This window comes from Oenanthe melanoleuca, chromosome 1A, assembly GCF_029582105.1.
Source record: "Oenanthe melanoleuca isolate GR-GAL-2019-014 chromosome 1A, OMel1.0, whole genome shotgun sequence".
Lineage (NCBI taxonomy): Eukaryota > Metazoa > Chordata > Aves > Passeriformes > Muscicapidae > Oenanthe > Oenanthe melanoleuca.
The window spans coordinates 14,830,380-14,851,373 of NC_079334.1; the positions used below are offsets into that span (position 1 = coordinate 14,830,380).

At 39.4% G+C, this 20,994-nt stretch overlaps 1 protein-coding gene across 1 annotated transcript in view; it reads left to right on the forward strand.

Moving 5' to 3' along the window:
* Positions 1 to 20,549, forward strand: part of PTN (pleiotrophin) — a 78,548-nt gene extending 57,999 nt beyond the window's left edge. Inside the window, exon 5 of the mRNA XM_056481836.1 lies at positions 14,982 to 20,549. Coding sequence (XP_056337811.1) covers positions 14,982 to 15,034 — 53 coding nt within the window. The 3' untranslated portion in view covers positions 15,035 to 20,549. The remainder of the gene's footprint in view (positions 1 to 14,981) is intronic.
* The last annotated feature ends 445 nt before the right edge of the window (positions 20,550 to 20,994 follow it).

The following is a 20,994-nucleotide window of genomic DNA, read 5'->3' on the forward strand; positions in this document are numbered from 1 at the left end:
TAATGTACTCTTTTGTTGGAGTAGCAGATGTTATGTGTATAGGATGATTTATAGAGGGAGTTAAAATTGAGATCTTGTTTGAGATACAAAAGTAATATGTTTTAAGTAGATTATAAAAGCTATGCTACCCTGTAATTTGTTTACTTAAAACCAGCAGGGTTTGACACATTCCAGTCTCTGAATACTTGGATAACAATGTAAATAAATGTGATTAGGTGTGGCAGGTACACCTGGGACAAACAATTTTCAAATTGTGGGCTGTGCACCACTGATTGGAGCAGTACCTGCAGGTGGCCTGCTCTGCTTGAGCAACCAGAGAAGTTGCAGGCACTTTGTGTGCTTGTGTTTGTGTATCCATCCATCCATCCATCCATCCATCCATCCATCCATCCATCCATCCATCCATCCATTCCTCCATCCAGCTGATTTTCCTTGGGTACTATCCATGGAATTATCAGAACAAGTCTAGAATCTGTTCAGACAGTGATAGACTGTGGAGCAGCAAAGTTACAACTAGATTTTCAGAGACCATCTGAGCTGGTGGAGCTGGAGACAATAAACATCATTTAGAGATTGAAGTGATTGGATGAGAATGCAGGAAGGGCTTTGAGATGTGTGATTTTATTGTTTAGCAGTTTGGAGGGCAGGAATTTTTTTCATGTTTTTGGAGTTTTGATTTTTTTTTTTTTTTTTTTTTTTTTGTTTTGTTTTGTTTTGTGGGCTTTTGTTATCTTTTTTTCACTGAGTTTTCATGCCTAAGTTGCCTTTGGGAGTTTACTGAATGAGGCTTCCTATTGTGCTGCCAGAAGGCCTCTGTCCCTTGAGCCTCTGCCTTGTCCTGCTTCCACTGACTCATAAATCTATATTCAGTCAATGTCTGTCAGAACAGGGGGAGAGAGGGACAAAGCAGAGCATTGATGCAGTGTTGTTTTGAGAGCAGTGCTCTTGGGTGCTACAGGCTCATTTTCAAGTTATAGCTGTAAAGGCAGAGCTTGAGAAATTGCTGGATTGGAGTCAACTGATTCTAGAATCTAGGAGTGAGTTATAGCTGAGACTGAAAATTGGATTGGGACTAACTGCAGCAACCAGTTATGGGGTTTGATTTAATTATGAAACGTGACTTTATTTGATTTGAAGGAATGCAAAAAGAGAAATAGGTGCAAACGTAGGTTTTTAATCATAATAACTGTGAGCAGTTCTGCTCTCCTGATCTGCGTTGGAAATCTCACGGTATCTTTCTGCATGCCACCTGCTCGCTCATCTGCTGTTGGCATTAGCAGGAGCAGCAGGCATGGAAGTCACACACACACAGCCTGCCTGGGCTTGGATCTAAGCCCATATTGCAGATCTGTGGGTATGACTACACAGGAGCTGCACTGGACAGTGTGTTGGCACCAGGAGGAGGAGGAAGAAATTAGGTCAAGCATATTAATACTGTGTGAAAAGATTTGCCCCACTGAACTTTATGTCCGAGTTAAAAATCGGAGTACTGGAATGAGAGTATTTGTTTTCTTCCTGAGATGAAGGAAATTATGGGTCAGAGGTAAGTCCAAATACACAACTACGATAAAGTAAAAGGTTTAATCTGTAGCTAGAATGGGAATGAATTTCCTTCTTTGGAAATGAGAAGAACTAGGTTATGGCCTGAGCACTTCAAATGGTTTACAGTTATATACCAGGCTCCTTTTTAATCCCAAACTTTGCATCAGTGCCTCAAGACTATGACAAAAAGCCCACAGTGCATTATTTGGAAGCAGCAGGTTATTTTCTGAAGTGTGAAAGGTCTGTACTAATAGACACTGATACAGCTGGATCTCTGAATGCTGATCAAAGGCTGTCCATTCCTACTAGGATTGCCTGACTGATCAGGGCAGTGGCTATCTGCCATTTGGGTGCTGTGGCAGCAGAGCAGTCAGTCAGGGGCTTAGCAGTTCAGGAATCTGTTTTACTGTGAGTGGTTGCCTTTCTGAATTTTTGGTCTTTGCTTCAAGAGGTGCACCATGAATGTGCCTCTGACAGCAACAGGCTGAGAACACCAAAAGCTGACTGAGAATATTGCACTGAAAAATACCAGTATATTCAGAAAAAAGTGTTGTTTTTGTGATTTTCCTAACTAATCCCTTTTCCAATGAGGTGAAATTTTTATTCTCTTAGATTGTATTTGCAACTTCTCCATTATATCAGTTTTCCTTTTGATTTCGTACTGTAATTGATGTCAGTAAAAGCCCCTATTTCGCTTCTCCAATCAATGGTACTTTTATATATCTTCTTTTACTTTTTTGTCACTTGCCATCTTTTAAAGATTCTGACTTAAGTATTTCTTTGTACAAAAATTTATGTACAGTAAGAATACTCACTACTGGACTTACCTAAATTCCTTCTATTATTGCAAAAGAGTTTTTGTTATGGAGAGCCTGGGTTGTAAACGATATTTGAAGCATGTCTTCTATGGATTGTATTGAAAGAAGAAAATATCATTGTAATACTACCTTTATTGTTCATTAGACCCACTAAATTATCTAAATATAATTTTTATTTTGGTCAATGCTTGCATGGGGAGAATTTAGGACCTTCAGAATTCTACCTAATTTTTAAAAAAATTAGTGTGATTATTTAAGACCCTCAGGAATTGTGTGGGTAAGAAAGGTTATCTTGTCTAGGCCTGATTAATGAAGTGTTGTGCAACAAATTTCACCTGACACATTTTCTTCATGGGATAGGGTGTCTGATGTTCCTCCTCATCTTCTCTGTTCCTGAGAAAAAAGCCAACTAATCAATCTTAAGCATTGATGCTGCTCTTCTGTTGCTTATCCACTTTTCTTGCCCATCAACATATGGCAGCTTTGCTGATAGGATAAGTCTCCCTCCTCTCACTTAATGATTTCAAAAATGACTGCTCTTTATAGGAGTTGGACCTATTCTTAACAGAAAGAAAAATCATAGCTGCAAAAAAATTACAAGGTTTATAATTTTACAGATTTTTTGATAAAATCTAGTTTGGTTTTCCAGGACTTCTATGATCTCTGACAAGAGTTGTGCTAAATTAAAGCGGGAGATGCTCATAAACTTTGGAAATCAATGCCTTCTTCATAAACTGATAACCTAAGTATTTTTATGCATTTATTTTATAGTTAGTAAGCATTCATAGAAAAGCCTAAAACCTTTTTTTAGCACTCTGTAGTATTTTGGAAACTAAAAAAAAAAAAAAAAAAAAAATTCATCTTAGCAACTGGCCTGTGTCAATATTTTTTACTTCTGAGCAGCTGTTTTATGGGTTACAACTATATTTAAGAATGAGAGCAGATGATGAACCAGGAATTTTAATTTGGCTTCCTGACAAGCTTTTTGCTCCATAGCTTTGCTCAAGTGTTCTCAGACTGAAAGACAGTAGCTTGGTCCTGGGCTGCTGGGTTAAAGTGCAGGTAACACAGGATGAAAACATCTTTCTTTATTGACTACTGTGCATTTAGACAGATGGATTGTCAGCAATGGGACAGTGATGTCCCAGGCACCACAGTTTATTGTGTATTTAGTACACAAATGAGGTCATGAGAAAGCCTCTCATGAAGTCTGGAAAGGATGAAAGGATGATTTTTATCACAAAATCCCAGTGGAGGCAGGCAGCTCTCCTGATTTACCAAAATATGAGTACTGGTCTAATATCGATACTCAACTGTGATGGACAAAAGACTCTCTAACAATTTAAAGTTAGAAAGTGCATGTTTATTCAGTGTTGGGCAGCAGTGTGAGGTAATCCTCTAATACACATTGCAAAATCACAGGTGATCACAAAGTCTATTTATTAGCAAAGGATTCAAACAAATACATATTCATAATAACAGCCCCTCCCATCCCCCGCTTCCTATGGTAATTAGCTTGAATAGCTATTAAGCATGCGTGATTGACTTCTTAAATTAAGTCTGGGGTCGTTTTCATGGGGAGGGGTCTTAAAAGGAAGAAGTAAGGCAAGTCTTCCTCACCCTAAACTCCTGACCTTTTCTATCAATGACAATACAAATTATTTCTGGGGATAGTCCAATTTTTCAAAGAATGAGTTTCTGGTTGCATTGCCTATGTTCCTTTGGATCTGCTCACTAGTTTCGTCTTTTCCCATTGTAAGCGCAGCTGAGCAAACATAAAATGACAGATAATCAATTATTTAAGTTTCAGATAGCTACACCTTTCTAACTTTTAATTATTTTCAGCAAGGTAACTAAATTTCTAATTTTCTAAAATTAGTGTTTCACTCCTCTAGCACACACAATTGCATATTCTAATCAATGTCTCCAAGGCTGGTGATGTTGAAGGTCTCCCTAAACCGTCCTGACAGATGTGACAGACTCGGGCACTTCTGTTGAGTGACTGCTTTAATGGGCAACTTGTGCTGAGGAGCATAAAATGCTTCCAACATCCTCCATCTGGCCTACTTCATACCCACCCAAACTTGATTGATGCTTGTTCAGGTGCCAGCCAGCCAGAAAGCAGTAGATGGAGTATTGTTAAGAGAAGAGGAATTTATTTTTGTTGAGCTGGGCTGCCTGATGGTCTTTATTTCTTCTTACGCTCTTTCCATCACTCTCATTCTTTCTCTCTCTTCCCTAACTGTTGTACTTTTAGATATTTATTCTTCTGATTAAGATAAAATTAAACCAAATAAGCAGTTTGCCTGTCCTTTCTTCAATGTACCCTTAATTTATTTGTATTATGCCCCTTTCTGATAACTTTTTCACTGGCTGTATTTAATTCTTTTTAATAAATCACCTTTCCCAGCTCTTAATCAATTTACAGTATATCACATCTATGAGTTACTTTGTAATGGCTCAGCTCTGTCCCTGCCACACAGGAAAAATGAATGCTGAGGTTGGCAAATATTAACATCGCTCACACAGCTGTTTTAGTAATTGGGGTGCCAACTGCATGGAGGAAGAGACTGCACTCTGTATTTTTAATAATTTCATATAATCTGAAGAGTTTTACTTCAGAGTTAAGTAAAAATAATCTGCCCTACCTTGTTTCTTTTATCTGTATATCTTTACAGGCAGCAATTAGCTAATCCTGCTATTACTCCTTTGAGCTCAGAAAGCCTAATTAAAAGAAAAGTAGTAATTGAAAGTCAGAAAGGCTAAATGATTCCCCAGATTGACTAAGTATCTGTGGCAAGTCCAGGCATGTAGCTAGTAGATGTTGCTCCCTTTTATCATGCAAATAAAATTATCAGAATGTGACAATTAACTTAAAGGTGAGTGTCTGAACTGCAGTGTTTAATCAGGGTTTTTGGTTTTAGGTTGGTAATCTCAGTAGACTCCCATCAGTGTTAAATACCAATTTCCCTTGGGTCTTCCTAGGAAGCTTCATGTCAAATTGTAGAGATGGACTTGTGTTAATGGGCAGGTGTATCCCTGTCTTTGGTGGCAGGAACAGAAAACAACCTGTGGTTTTTTGAGCAGTCCAGTGGCAGATTCCTACCTGTAGGGAGAGTATCTTACTTGCAGTGTGCTGCTATAACAGACTGACCAGCTTTGGCAGGATGGCTTGACGGCTGGTTGTTGCAAGGAGCTGACAGTGTGTATGAGTGGCTTGCTCTCCTGAGCTATTTGTTCCTCAGACAGACTGGGTGCTGCACTGAAGAAACTGGACCACTTCATTTTGCATGCTGGCAAGTTGCTTTTTCTGGAGTGCCCTCCCTCAACTTTGTGCAACAGCACAAAGCAGATGGAGGGGACACAGAGAGAGAGGAAATGACTTGTTAGGGCTGCAATTTTCTTTTATTTGAGAGATGCTGGTGTCTCCTGTTTTGGCTTCACAGTCATGCTGTGTCTCCCTCAATAGGTTTTAGAATTCCCCAGCTTTAATGTAACTCATTAGTCATGCAGGCATGCAGCTAGTGTAATAATTAGTATTACAGGAGGCAGAAAAATAGAATCTGCTCAAACTAATTAGTTATAAAAATGAGGGATTTTCTCATATTAGGAAACAGCTGTGATAGTTAAAGAAAAACCTGACAGGCAAAACTGGGTGGTTTTTCTCCTGTTCTAAAGGGTGAGGCAGATTTACTGAAGAATGGCCCCTGGCACTGACCAGGAGCCTTTAGTGAAATACAGTGATCTGAACTGTGTGGAACAGGACACTGGAAGTGTGTGCTCAGTGGGAAAAGCATAGCTGGCTGTTATTATTGTTGCTATCATCGTGATTATTTGTATTGCATGGGTGCCCAGAGGCCCAGCTGAAAAAGAGTGCCATTGTACTAAGCACTGCATAAACATTGTGAGAAGCAGTTTTTCCATGAATAATTTATGCCTTATGGTGCTGGGAAATGTGAAAACCAAGAGAAGAAACAGTGGTCCAGGGTGGTGAGACTGGGCACTAAATGCTTGGTTGTGTTTCCCAGTGCCCAGTGCTAGTCTGAGGACAAGGCTTGTGTTTCAAGGTGAGGTAAAACTCACTGTAAACCTTAGGCTCTGAGACATGACTCTCATTTGGCTCCTTGCTGCCATGACAGGAGGAAATATTATGTTTCTCAGTTTCAGTGGGAATGAGAATAAGCTATATAAGGAAAACAAAACACACTGGTGCTTACAGTGTGAACCAGCCTCAAGGTGCTTATAAGCTGCCAGTGCAGCCCATAACTAATGAAGTTTGGATGTCTTTTAATGGCTGCTTTTCTGCTTTCATTCCTTATGTTTCTTTGTGCTCTAGTTTCCCTTAAGACTGCTTCTGTACCTTTGAAAATTTTGCTGTTTGGATAAACAATTGGAATGCCTTGCTAGATCATAGTATAATATAAATCTGATTGACACAACCCTAATTCCTGGAAGAAGAAAATGCGTGTAGGAGAGGGAGAGAAGAATTGTTTTTTTAACTAAATATTTTCCAATTTTTAGTTGTTCTGCAGCTTTTATGGGTATTTTTGAAAAGAAAAACACTGGGATGTTTCATGGAAATCTAAACCTCCCTGTTTTTCTAATCCCTGGTTTGTATTTCAGATTATTTTTTCTTTTTCTATGTGGCTCCAAAAGATAGAGAACTGGATTTAACAAATTCTCATTTAACCCTGTTGTACCTGCAGGAGTTTCTTTTAGGGTTTAATGCAGGTCTTTGTGGGTGAAAGCTTAAATAGCCTTGTGTATTTCAATTCTGTTATGTGCTCATTGCCTCACTTTCCTGGCTTGTAAGAGCAGCCCAGCCTCCATGGCATTAGTTAGTGCCCTTGAACCATGGAAATGTCTTAAATTATGATATTTGCTGTGATAAAAGGTATACCATCAGCAAATGTTTACCCTCATTACTGTTCCCAGCAGTGACACACAGAGAAACCCTGTTCCTTCTGTTTTTTCCTTTTCCTTTTCTATTTCTTCACTTCCTTTCCTTTCAAGCTTACTGTCCTAGTTTGAAGGACAGGTGTCTGCCAATAAAGGCAGAAGCTCCTCTTTGAAATTGAGAATGTAAGTCCTCTCCCTCCCGAGTATTATAATTGAATCAGGAACTCTCAGGCAGAGATTTTGGGGGGTAGGAATAAAAGCTCTTTACTAACATATCTAACTGGACAAACAGAAACAACAGTAGCTATTAAAATTAACAACAAAACAGAGCAAATAACTCAGTTCTAGTCCTTTCTTCAGCCGCAGACACTCTGCCTGTGCTCGGTACCGGTGGTGCAGGCGGGGCAGGGCCCGCACAGCTGCGGAGGTGGCAGGCGGGAGCGGAGCGGAGGAGGCGGCAGCGGCCGCACTGTGTCTCAGGGTGGAGGGGCAGCTCCCCGCTCACCGTCTGAGTCCTGGTGCTCAGCTGTGTCCTCAGAGGCAGGAGGCTGGAGCGGAGCAGATGCAGGGCAGTCCGACTGCAGAGAACCTCGCTCCCCCGCGCTCGGACCGCGTGGGCTGGAGACAGGGGCAGTCCTTCCCCTCCGGGCTCGCCGGCGAGCGAGTCGCCCCCCGGAAGCCAGCCCCTGCCTACCCCTTCGTCTAGAGTCCTGAAAAGAGCCTGGGTGTAACCCAGCAGGCTCCCTTAGCATAATAATGGAAAAATTCTTTAAACTGAGACAGGAGAGAACAAACCCCAACACTCAACACTTACTTTTTTTTTTTCCTTTCTTTATCCATCCAGCTTGTTTTCCACACTGCCATCTCTCTATCTTTCCTTCTATCTGTGCTTACTACAAAACTTTTGCAGGTGGCTCTGCAGAGTGGTGATCACAAATCAAAGCCAAGCCTTTGTTGTCTTCCTCTGCAGGTTTTCTTCCTCTACAAGAGAAAGAAGTAGTATAAAAGTATATATAGTTTAAAAGATTTTCAGAAATCCATGTATTTGTTTTTACAGTCTTGGAAATAATGAGATAATACAGTGTCCTATGCCCCAAGGATAGACCCCATCTGTGGCAGATGCAGAAAGTGCATGTGCCTAATTTTCGAGAGCTAACAGAATAAAATAGGTTTTCTACTCACATAGAGTGTGTGTGTGTGTGTATATATATATATATATATATATATATATATTCTTACGTATAATACAAATGTCAGTTTGACATGTGACATTTTTGTTGTATAGGTATATACTAAAGTCCCAACGGATTCTATAGCTTTCTGTCTCCTGCAGACACGTGAATGCAGTGAGTAAACCTTGAATGTATCAGTCTGTGCCTGCACCTGCCTTGCTGGCATTAAGAGGGATCTTGTGTACAGCATAGAGAGAGAGAAGGCTGAAGAGCCAGCTGGGACTGGGTCCCTCTTGTGCTGAGCACAGAACATGGTAAGAACAGTGAGAAAGTCCCTACCCTACAAAAGCAGCAGTGCAAATGCACCTGAGGCAGGTGAAAAGCCAAATGAAGAACATTCTGAAAGTGTTAGCCAGACCCCTATAGCAGGCTCCAGATGCAAAATAGCCTTGGTTTGAAAAGTTTATCCATTGTAATCTTCTGAGTACTTACTCTTAAGATCTCACGTCTTAAGGGCTAACATAGATGTAAAGAAAATGAGATGAAACTTTCATGTTCTTTGCCTTTGGGCTGTTAGGCCATCTAGCAAAGTCAGAAACTGTGAGTGTCTTTCTGGTCTTTTGAGTGCCTGTGCATAGGCAATTTTGAAACTTTTTCTCCCAAATATTTGAAGAGATAGAAAATAATCAAAAGGAAACCTTTCTGATGAAAATCCTTCATTTCAGCAAATTATCTCTTAAATAAAAGCTCCTTGGAATTCCTGACTAGTTTAAGTAAGGATGTTAAAGGAAAGGGTTTAAAGGTCTTACATCAGTATGTCAGGTTCAAGAAATGGCTTCAGGGTTTTGTGGCTCATTTTAAAACAGATTGAATTATTTCCCCCCTACATTTATTTCTTCTTGCAATTCCAGTGAGAAAGATTATTGACACATTTTCTGTGAGTGGTGACTTGGTTCCATTCCTTTGTCAGATATGTTAGTGTTTGTTTAGCATAAGTCTGATTATTCCCTATTCCTAACACACTTTGTAGCATAACATTGACTTAAATGGGGCAGATGCTGCCTTTAGGTCTAAATCAAGTACATCTTGTGTTCAATTGGGAACAAACCAAAAGCTATGCAAAACAAAACTTTAGCAAAGTGAGAAGCAGAACAAAACCTGATGAGGAGGAGTCAGCACAAGTGTGAAGAAATTGAGGAACATGGATAACTAGAGAATACTGCTAAGGAGCACAGGCTAAAATATAAGGGAGGTAATCAATTGAGATCTATTAATGAAGTAAAAGTTACATCAGGGTCATTAATTGATTGGAAAGGTGCCTTCTCCTGCTGTTCAGTTGGTGGTTTATTGCTTTTTCCCCATCCAGTAGAACTGTGTTTCTCAAAGAGGCTTTTCAGAAGAATTCATTAGGGAGCAAAGTTGGTATCGTAATATAGTTTTTCCTTCTTAAACCATTTGGAATGCATAAATGCTGTATATAGGACAAGAAAAAAGGAAGACAAGGATTTAGATAGCCACAAAAAGTTGTCTTCCTCTACAAGAAAAAGAATGTTTAAAAGGTTTTTGTTTGTTTTTACAGTTATGGAAATCATAAGATAATACAGTTTGTTCCTAGACAGGAGTGTGAATCTCTTTAAGATGAGATTTTTTTTTTTTTGCCAAGGTATAAAATCCTTGATTATATCAAAGTTAAGACTTCTCCATTCCACAGGGACTGGCATTTCATCCCCAAAATTCAGAAGCTCCCTGTACCTCATGTCACCATTGCCCTTTACTGCCACAGCAACCTGGTGCTTTGGAAAATTTGCTCCAGTTTAGAGGCTGAGAGGACTTTCTGAAACATGCCTTCCTCAGAGCTTAGTAAGACTGAGTGAGTGCTAGGCCCTGGGAAAATTGTATCCTGAAAATCTGATGAGGAATTTTTTACTCTAACCTTCCACCAAAAGCACAACTTTTACTATTTTGAATTATCTATATTGCTTTTTGGGACACTGCTGACTTTTATACACAGTGCCATGAGTGAATTGTTACCTTCTTTTCAACAAATGAAAATCTTGGCTTACAAAGCTTGATTTCCATTAAAATGTAATTACGTCCCTTTTGTGTCTTATATATTAGGAGTGGCTTCAAATGGTGTGTGGCTCCTGTTCAACTGAATTACTTTAATTTGCTGCTTGCATAAAAGAATGAGGTTCTGGAATAAATATGACGGTTTAAAGAGGACTGCTGCAATTCCAAATTGTGTAGAGAAAGTTCTGCTAATCAAATTAATTTGTTTACTCACTAACACCTTGATTGGAAATTTTGTTACTGGTCATCTTGTTACTGGTCACAGAAAGTGGGTCCAGTGCTAACTCATGACCGGTTTTTAATCCTGTAAATAGAAATTCTAAGTCTTGCAACAATTCGTAGGGTTATTCTGCTGATGAAGGATTAGATAATCCAGTGCGTTTATGCATTGACACAGTTTGCTCCTGCATGGCTGTTTGTTTTTTATCTTGCTGGAAGTGCATTGCTTTCGGGGGGAGCAGAGTGGCTATGTGAAGCTTGGTTGTTGCTCACTGCAGGGACTACCAGGCATTTAGAATTTGCTCTTTTGCATGCGCCCTGGTCCAGGATATTTAGCCTGGCTGAGCAGATGCCTGAACTGACCAAAACGTGCCCTTCTGAAATCCAGGATTATCATCCTGCTTTTTGCTTTGCTCCTGCCTCTCTGGACCCTGAATTCTACCATAGATAACTCATAATGATGCTGCCAACTAGTGTCTGGCAAAAGTGTGCCACCTAAATTTAAAGCAGATAGGGAAGTGAGTTGATTCAGATCCAAATTCTGTGGGGGCGGATGGTGTGAACCTGAGTTTCATCTGGTTAAGTGCTTTTATTACAGTGTCTCTCTATATTTTTGGTAGTGCTCGTCTGCAGCAAATACATTCGCTGAAGGCAAAGGATAGCTGGTGCACAGCTCTGTGGCTCTGCCTGTGGAAATACTGAACTCAATGGGGTGGGTGAGGTGAAGGAAGCTACTGTAGGTCCAAAGCTCCTGCAAAAATAGCAGGGTTCTGCTCAGGGTAGCTCCTGCTCACTGGGCAGCTTTTCCTGCTTCCCTCTGGCTTAGTGGTGAGTGTTGCTGAGGTTATGATGCTTTGCAGAGCCAGTGAAACGTGGAATCAGCTTAGTGGCTTCCCCATCATAAAGGCTGTCTCAGTGGGCTCTGCTTAGTGGGTTGCTATAAATATTTGATGTGATCACATTAAGATCCCTAGTAGGAACTGGCTGAATGAAAGGTCTTAACATCCCATCTGTACTAACCTGAATTTAATTTTGATCATTTTCATTTATGGAACAGGAAACTGAACAGGACTGTTGGGCACTGTCTACTAAGGGGATCTTTCCCTAACTTAACTGTCAAATGGTTACAGCTGATGTTGGAGTATGGGACTGATGAGCAGATAACTGCCATTGTACTCTCCACTCACCAGCCTTTTGAGCATTGTGACCCTTTCAGTCATGCCTGATTACTCTGGAGAGGATAGCACTGGCAGGGTGATCAGGATAGTGTGGTTCCCAGTGTGGCTGTGACCCAACAGCTCGTCATAAAAGTGGAAATCGTAGCCTAGGGTCAACAGAAGTGAGGCCAATAAAAGCCTGAATGACACAAATGCAAAGAGTATGTTGAGAAATGAAAAACCATGAGCAAAGTGCATCTTAAAGCCCTTTATACATTGTTAGCCATGGACATACCATGGTGTGTAGCCTGAGCATAATCAAAACAGCTGGAGTGTGGCTGTGAACAGACTTGTGCGTAAGCACATGAACATCAACATTTTAGTGGGTCAGCACATGGGTATTGGTGTCTGTGGTAGGAATTTTAAAAGAGCCTAAGGGCTGGGAAATATCTGAGCACTTTTCTCTTTTTAAAATTTTTTTTTTTTAATACTCCCACAATTGTGTGTGTACACATGTCATTTCATGGAGCAAGTATGCTGTGCATCAATACAGAATATCTATCTGAAAGACAAAGCTGTGGTGGTGTGAGTACTTTTAATGAGGGAGGAATTCCATCTGGCACATGACAGCAGAGACACTTGTTTTTGTAGGTAGATGTTTTTGCCTGTTTGGATGATGTGTGAATTACCACAGGGTATCCAAAGGGAAGAATTGGGAAAGCAAGAGATGTGGACCCACAGGCATTAAGTACAAATGGATAAACAGCGGGTTGCCTCAAGTCAGGATGGGGACCTAGTGAATACACGACTCCAGACCAAAGTCTTCTTTTGGTGCTGACCTCATTCTTACCATGAGCTGCACAAACTCTTCGGCACAGTCCTGGTAGCAGTATGCCTGCATTTATATGTCTCCTTTGCTCGTAGGAAATCTGGTTGAAGTCTGCATAGTGCCTTGCTACTTGTGCTGGATCTAAATAAATTTTGCAGATTCCAGTGCCAGTCTGATTGATAAAATGCCACTGTTTCTTTCAGGATGGCAGGATTTTGGTTCAACTGGGCAGAAGCACCATTTTAGTGTAGTGGTTTTGGTTCACCAATTTGAGATTTCCTGGCTCAACACACCAATTTATGTCTGCATTTTGTGGGAAATAAAAAGTGTGAGGGAGAGTGCAACAATACAGAATCCAGGAGGGTCAGTCTTATAGAGAGGCAAAATTAGAGGAAGTGGCTAATGTGGGTAAAAGAGGTTGAGGAGGGATTCAGGAAATTTGTGGGGCAGGGCGGGGGGGGGGCGGGCAGGGTGTGGGTGAAGCTGTAGCTGAAAACAAATTAGATACTAATTCAAAGAAAGATTACTATTTCAAATGACAGGTTATGAAATAGTGTCAGAGTTTGTGAATAGTTCCATACTACAGACATTCAGACACACATGCAAACACAGGCATGTACAGAGGCGTGGGGGAGGGGGTGTAAGGGAAGCTGTTTTTCAACTAAAAACAAATATGTCTTTTCAATTATTATCCCTTTGAAAGTTAAGCAAAGTTTTTAAGGGAAGGAGATTTTAGTGGAGATTACATGACTAAACAAGTATTTTATTTTGCTTTGACTAAAGGATTATTTGAAACCGTTTTTGTGTTATAACGGGTGAAGAAAAAATGTTGGTTTGAAAGAAAAGAGACTAGGAAAGAGGAAAAACAACCATCAGAGAAACATGATAGCCTAAGTTTGCCTTCTGCTGGAGGTACCTGGGCCTATCATACCTGAAAGATGTTAGTGTACTTGCCTTGTCTTTAATAGAAATAAGCTGGTTTTTTGCCACAACTGCTGATTCTGTGACTGTGTTATGTAAATTAGTCAGAGGGAAAAAAAATCATATTTACAAATAACACCTTAAGGGCCAAGTACTTGTCTTCTCATTCAAGGTGATTTTTGTTATTTAACCAGAGGTGGTGTTCAAGGCAACAAGATTGGCAGAGTTCAAGGAATGCTAGGATAGCCCTCTCAGGCAACATGGTGTAATTTTTTTGGTTTTTGAGCTGGACTCAGTGATCCTTCTGGATCCCTTCTAACTCAGCATATTCTATGATAGTTTTGATCGGTTTGTTTAATGAAATCTGAGTTAAGGCAAACATGGGTCTGCTTACTTGCTGGTTTGGTTTCAGGAAGGATGCTTCATGGAAGCTCTGTTTCCCTCTCTCTGTGGTACCTGTTGTGCTGTTTTCGGCTGGTATCAATAAGGATTTACTCATGTTCCCAGTGAGAGCTGTTATTTTCCCCATTACAAGGTGACATGTGACAACAGGGGTACCTAATCCTCTTAATTTGTTTTAATTTTAAAGGTCCCTCTGTGAATTTCCTTTACCTGTCGAATACCACGCTACCCTAGAGTGAGAGTTACTGCAGGTGGTAGTACAATACACAAATTTGCACTTGTATATTGTTCCCTTTTTTACCCCAAATTAAATAGAGAAGCAGGTGCTTCTTAGTCCTTTGCTCATCCCATCAGTCTCTGCTGGCTGGACAGGCTGTGCTCCTGTGACCCCAGGCCAAGCTTTCATTGCCTCCCAAGTGTGTATCATAGGTGTCTGCCCCAGGGGAAGGGGGAAGGATTGGCAGTGGAGGAGCTGGAGCAGCAAGAGAGCTTTCTCCCCACGCTCTGGAGCTGCTCACACATTCAGAGAAAGGCAAAGACTCACAATGAGACAGAAAGGAAGCAGGGGAAGGGTATATGTGTGGGTAGTGTGTGTGACGCTTTCTTCCAGCTCTCCGCTGAGCCGTGACCTGGTTTCTCCAGGAGATGCCTGCTGTTTTCTTATTTTCCAAGGAAGTTCCTGAAACAATGCTTTGCATGCTAAACAGGGTCAGCCCCTCAGAGAGGGTTCTGAACAGAACATGCAACTCCCTCTTCATCTTCTCTACAGCCTGAGCCTTTCCTGTTATTTTTTTTCTTTTCCTTCTCTTTTCCCTTTCTTTGTTTAAAATGAAGGAACAATTTGTATGTGCATGGAGAAAAAAAGAAAGAGGAATTTCCATGGGTATTAAATGTAATTTATTGCAGTGCCTTCTGGACATTAATTTTTACTGTTTTTGTTATATCTTGACAGAATCCAAGAAGAAGAAAAAGGAAGGCAAGAAGCAAGAGAAGATGTTGGATTAATGGAGTCAACTTGGGCAATGTGAGAAAGGGACATCAGCAAACATGATCATTTAATAGTTTCATTTATATCTAGGCATTTTATCCTAGAATTATTTACAGTTTAATGGTACTATAGAAGGAAAAAAGCAAACACAGAAAAAAAAAATCATTTTTTTTATTACTTTAGTGTTTTTAATGTATAACCCAAACAGCAATTTTTAGAGGCCTCTAATTAAGAACTCCAAACTCATTTGGAAAATTATGTCTGTTATATGTTGAACAACATTGAAGTTTTTAATTTTTCTTTTCTCAAGTCTTGCTATAGGTCTCAATCTTGTAATTAGTCCATGAAGCAGAACCTGAGCCTGTGTGGAGCTCTGCTGAAGCCAGTGGTACCCTGTGTGAACACAACACTCTGGCTGGATGTATTTATATTTAAGATTGGGACTTTAAATCTGAAAAATTGAGGCCTGTTTCTTAATTTCTGATTACATCTGCATAACTGTGAATTTTTTGTTTGTTTAAGGAAAAGATGGGGGCATTTTGTTGAATATTTACAAGTATGGGATTTTCTTGAATGTGTGCTTAATATTCATTCCAAAAATGTCACCATCTGCAGGTAAAAACCAGTACCACTCCTTTCTTTAACTATATTTTGAATGTTGGAGGTAAATCTAAAATCCTTCAACAATTGGACATAAAAGGGTCCTAATTTTTCATGATTTTCTAGCAGTGATTTTTCAAAGTAGAATGATTCAAAACTTTCCCTTTTCAGCATATCAGTGTTGGTGGATGGTAGTGTCCTCCATTTCACCTATAAAAGCTGAAAAATGCTGTATTTAATTTGTTAGTTTTGACAGAAGGGGAAAATCCTTTTCATAAAAGATCTAGTTGAAATTGTCATGATTCTGTCTGACCCAGCTTCCTTTTGTATAATTGGAAATATTCCTGTTAATCTTAATTATAGCTGGTTAAAGAAGAGTATGTCTGGTGGGAAATAATAGGAGAGATCTGTTTGGAAACCACCAGAAGTAGTTCATATTTTTGACCAAAAAAGGGACAATTTGTGGGACCTGAAACCAATAGGAATGAAATTATTTTTGGTTTATCTTTTAGTGAAACAGAAGGGAAATATAAAACCAGTATTTTTTGCTTTCTTCCATTTTTATATAAGCAAAAAGACCTTGGAAAAAGCCCAGTCAACATAAAATTAGTTGTAATTTTTAAAAACATAGTCTGTGGGGAAAAAACCCACAAAAATTACAACCAGCTGTTTTTCAGCTTGTTCAGTTTTACTTAATTTAAATGATTCTCAATCCTGTGAGAAATCACAAAGTAGAAAAAAGATCTGACAAATGGCTGGTCTGTCTCTAGGTAAAGGATTGTTTCACAAGCTGGCAACAAGCAGACCAAAATTTTTACAGAAAACATGAGGGATTTCACTGCCCAAATTAAGTTCAGAATCATTGCTTCAGAATTCTAAATGTTAAAATTCAACAGCAAGAAACAAGCTTTGCTGTCTGTGTAGGCTGCAGGCTTGCCTGCTGGTTAAGAGGAATAATCTCCCTTGTACTCCTGCATGGTACCCACTGACTTCAGTGAAGCTTTAGCAGGCTGTGTTCTTCTGAGTAAATCGCATTTCTCTCTTGGGATTAATTTGTAGACAAGCAGAGAGTCTTTTTTTCATACTAACATTACTTCCCTTTTCTATGCAAAGAAAATTGTAACAATTGTAGAGCTTGCCCTCTTTTTTCTCACATGGAGGGAATGGCTGATCTGGACTCATGGTGTAAGGCAAGTCCTTCTGTTCCCAAACAATCTTGAAGCCTGCTAGCCAAGGCTACACATAACTTAAGGTAGACTAACCTCACATTTATTTCCCAGACTCCTTGGGTGTGTTTTGCAGTCTCTGTTGATGTCCTTGCTTTTTTGACTGTGCTTTTAGACGTACCTGAGTTTGTGGTATAGTTGAAAATGTCCCCCACACATGGTGGATGTGCAATGACCAAATCTAAAATCATAAAGGCTCATATTTAGGTGGTTCTGGGTGCTATTTCGTTTGTTCATGGTCTAACCAGGTCTACCTGTACTTGTGCCTCAGATTTAAACTAATAGTTTGGTAGGTCTGGTTGAAAGCAAAGGGAGAAGGAAACTTTTTATCACTCACCAAAGGTTTGTCTGTCTAAATGCCGCATCAGTTCACTTAAAGTTTGAGTGCAAACACTGTTGCACCATTGTTTCACACTGGTTAAACTAGTCCATGTTTCATAGGGAGCTGGCAGGAATTGGGAATGATGTTAAGACCAACACTATGATTGTCCTTTAGCAAACCTTAGATGTGACTTCTTATTTCCACCTCCATGAGTATAAAGAAAATAATTTTCTCTGTGTTTCCTCTGACACTTTATGGTCCTTTTGTTTAACTGCCCATCTGGCTTGTTAAAGGAACATTCCTAATAGTTTTTGTGGGAAGCCAGTCAAGTTCCTGTGGTGGCATAAGACGTTCATAGAGATATTTTACAGAAAACAAGGAAACAAACAAACAAAAACAAACAAACAAAAAACATATCATGTTAGGACCAGAAAAGAATTCAAGGTGTGAAATAGGAGAACATTTCTTATGTACTACTCAGCCACATAAGTTCAGATCTTGGAGTAATAGTTTATAAACTTAAAATTAAGAAAATTTCCAATAAGCCAGAAGAAAACATTCAGTGGAAAGGGTAGCTATGCAGGACGTGATTAAGTAATTTATGGCAGAACACAGAGGAATATTGAATTAGGTCAGTCAGGTCAGCTCTAAAAGGAGGCTTCTGGTACTTAAAAGGAGCCCTTGCGTCACTAGTGACATTATGAAGAAAGCAAAAGGCAAGATTCTGAAGAAAACCTCTTCCCACTCATCTTGATCAGTTTCTACTTCATTCATTCTGAAACTTCTCCTTTTTTGCTTTCTTATCTTCTACCCTCCCTGCTTTGGGAGGGCAAGCTTATCTGACAGTGCTGTGGGAGCAACTAGTTCAGATGAAAAACATGTTTACCCTCTTGGTGCTATTATATTGCAATGAAGAATGACTTAGCATAGATGTGTTGCTTTCCTAGTTTAACTGTCAGAGATTTCTTTCATGAATGTCCCTCTCAAGAAGTGGTTTATATCTTCATTTGCTATGGCTGTAATAGAGTATGGGGAGGTGATAAAAATCCCCCAAATGATGGCATTTTCCTGTGCACTCAAATCTCTTGGAAAAGAAATGGGTGAGTTGCTGAACATCAGCTAAGGATGAATCTGCATCCAGACTCTGGATTTCAGTGAGTTTAAACCCGAACATATTTGGGTATATCTCCCTTACCTTTCTCTAAGCAAAGAATATCTTGATTTAAAACAGCATTTCAGGACTGGAACCTTTTTTGACTTAGACATATCTTCTGACAGAAATTCCCATAGTGAATGAGAGTCTTTGCTTATGAGCCTGGCCTATTTAACAGTCTGTTAAGTGCAGCAAAACTTCTAGGCAAGGTGCCAGGAAGGGAAAATGATTGTTGTACATGCAGGTAGATACTAAATTGTAATTTACATCTTCTAATTCCATAATGACATTCTGGACTGAACTGTTTTTCAAAGGAGAAAAGTTAGAAGAAATTAAAGAATAACAATTATAAAACATATAGGCAGGCAGCTTTGAAGAGTCGGTCAAGAAGAGACAGATAAGAAGTCAGGAGCATTTTATACAAATTTCTATTTCATGCTTCTTATGTGCGGAAGGCAGAACTATTGGTTGGCACATTTGTTTTTATGCTTTCCCTGATTTGTGCCTTAATGAAAACTAATTAAATGTAAAGTGTTGCAGAGAAGTAAAGTCCTCCTCCAGCCTCAAAAAAAAAGTGTTCAAATGGAGGCAGTCAAAAGGAGACAGCAGCATACAGGCTAATGTCAATGTTGAGGGTGGGACAACAACCCGATATTCCAAGTCTAGGAACTGCAGCAGCATTACCAATGTAAACTCACCACTTTTCTAAGGTAATATATTGGTGAAGTGGACACCATTTTGATATCATACAGGTCTTTCATGTCTCCCAAATTGTACTAAGAAGAGGAAGCAGTATGCCAGTGGAGGTAGGTATCTTGTATTCAATCAGTTTTATTTCTCTAGGACTGCACTTCTCTAAAGTCAGCACCTACAGATTTGACCCTTTTTTTAAAAAAACCCGTGATAACAAACAAAACCCGCAACAAAACTGAATACATGTCCAATGAGTAGATTTATTGCTGAGCTAAAAACAGAGGCTCACAAGTATTCCCATTTCAGAGATCATTGAAAGTTAAAGACTGTACAAAACCTTTAACCCTGAATTCAGTGATGGAAAATGGGTAGTGTCTGTGGGGCAGTTTTACCCAGAGCCAATTTAACTTAAGTAATTTTACTGTTCAAACTCCGTCGCTCTAATCTACCTGGCAACAAGACATTATTTAACTTTTCTTATTAGATCATTAATTGCATTCCCCATATTACAATTATGTAGTTCATCTAGACTTTTACAGCTGAAGGAAATGGCTGTGATAGTCCAAAGTGTGTTGTGGTTGCTGAAGTGGCCTGAAGCAGAGACAGGCTGCAGCTTGGAGCTAGAATCCACCTAATGCGATGTCAGCATCAGACACAGCAGCTCTCTAAATCCACAGACATGCATACTGTATGTTTATATATGCATTCATACATGGGGGAACAAAACTCTAGAAAGGTGTATGCACGACTCTCACAACCAGTGCTGCCATGTTTTCAGGCTGTGGTTGAAATGAAGGAGCTTTTTGTCCTATGCTCTTATTTAAATAAGGATACACAAGTACAATGAAGAGCTAGATTTCTTCCCACTTGCCAGCACTTCAGTTTAAGGATAGCTGTGTCCAAGGGAAATGCAAAACACATGCCAATGAATTAGCAAATGGACTTACTATCACAGTGATGTTCTCTTCCGTCAGACCAAGTACACGCAAGGGCTCTGTTCAAAGTTGATTAACTGCTTCAGTTGGGTGTGAACATAGAAACACAGACAGGAAAAGTGTTTTTCTCTGCCAATAAAAAGTGAGGAGAATGGGTAAAGTAAGATGGAAAAATAAAAGAGAGAAACCATGTTAATTCTTGTAGTTTGAGTGGTAAACTGAAAGCAGAAATGAAAGTCAAAATAACAAAGCCTGAATATCATGTTCAATGGATTTCTAATTCTGTACATATCTATCAAACCAGGGCTATATATCTTCTTATGGGTTACTTTCTTTTACTGTTCCTTTTCATTTTCTTCCCAGTTTGTATATTGATTTTGTAAGCTAGCAGTGTGTTACCTTTTCAATTTTTTAAAACTTGTATGAAAGCCATATATCCATATTGTAGAATGAAAGCATTAATCCTGTAACATCCCTTAATGTTTCCCTTAGCTCTGTGGGATTTTGGAGGGCTCTAGCAAATGTATATGTTTACCAATTGTATCAGCATAATTTACTTGTTCTTAGTGACGATAAAGAATTAAATAAACTAATGCACAGACACGTGGTGTCTCCTCATTTGGTTGTGGAAACTGTTTCTGGAGTTTCTTAAATTAATTATAAATACTTAATAGTATTTTTTTATTGCACTAATTTTCGTCGGCTGTAGGTGTTACTTGTCACACAAACAGATTTGTGAATTCAGAAAAAGTTTTAGTCTGTAGAAAGAGGTCTGCCAGAAAGTGAATCTAGCAGGAAACATTTCTTTGGTTTGTGCCCACTAAAGCCTGTCTGTCCCAATTTCGTGGCATATTTCAGTTCTTTTAAGCAGCTTGTTTCAGTATAGAGTTATTTCAACATGCGTGATATTGACACAATGATGGATTACAGATAAAGAGTTTGGTTTTTGTTTTTTTAAATTGCACTAAACAGTAAACAGTAGTAAACCCTTATTCCCAGCACAGTCATGCTCAGCTGTTTTACTTTAGCAGTGACTTTAATGTGTGTA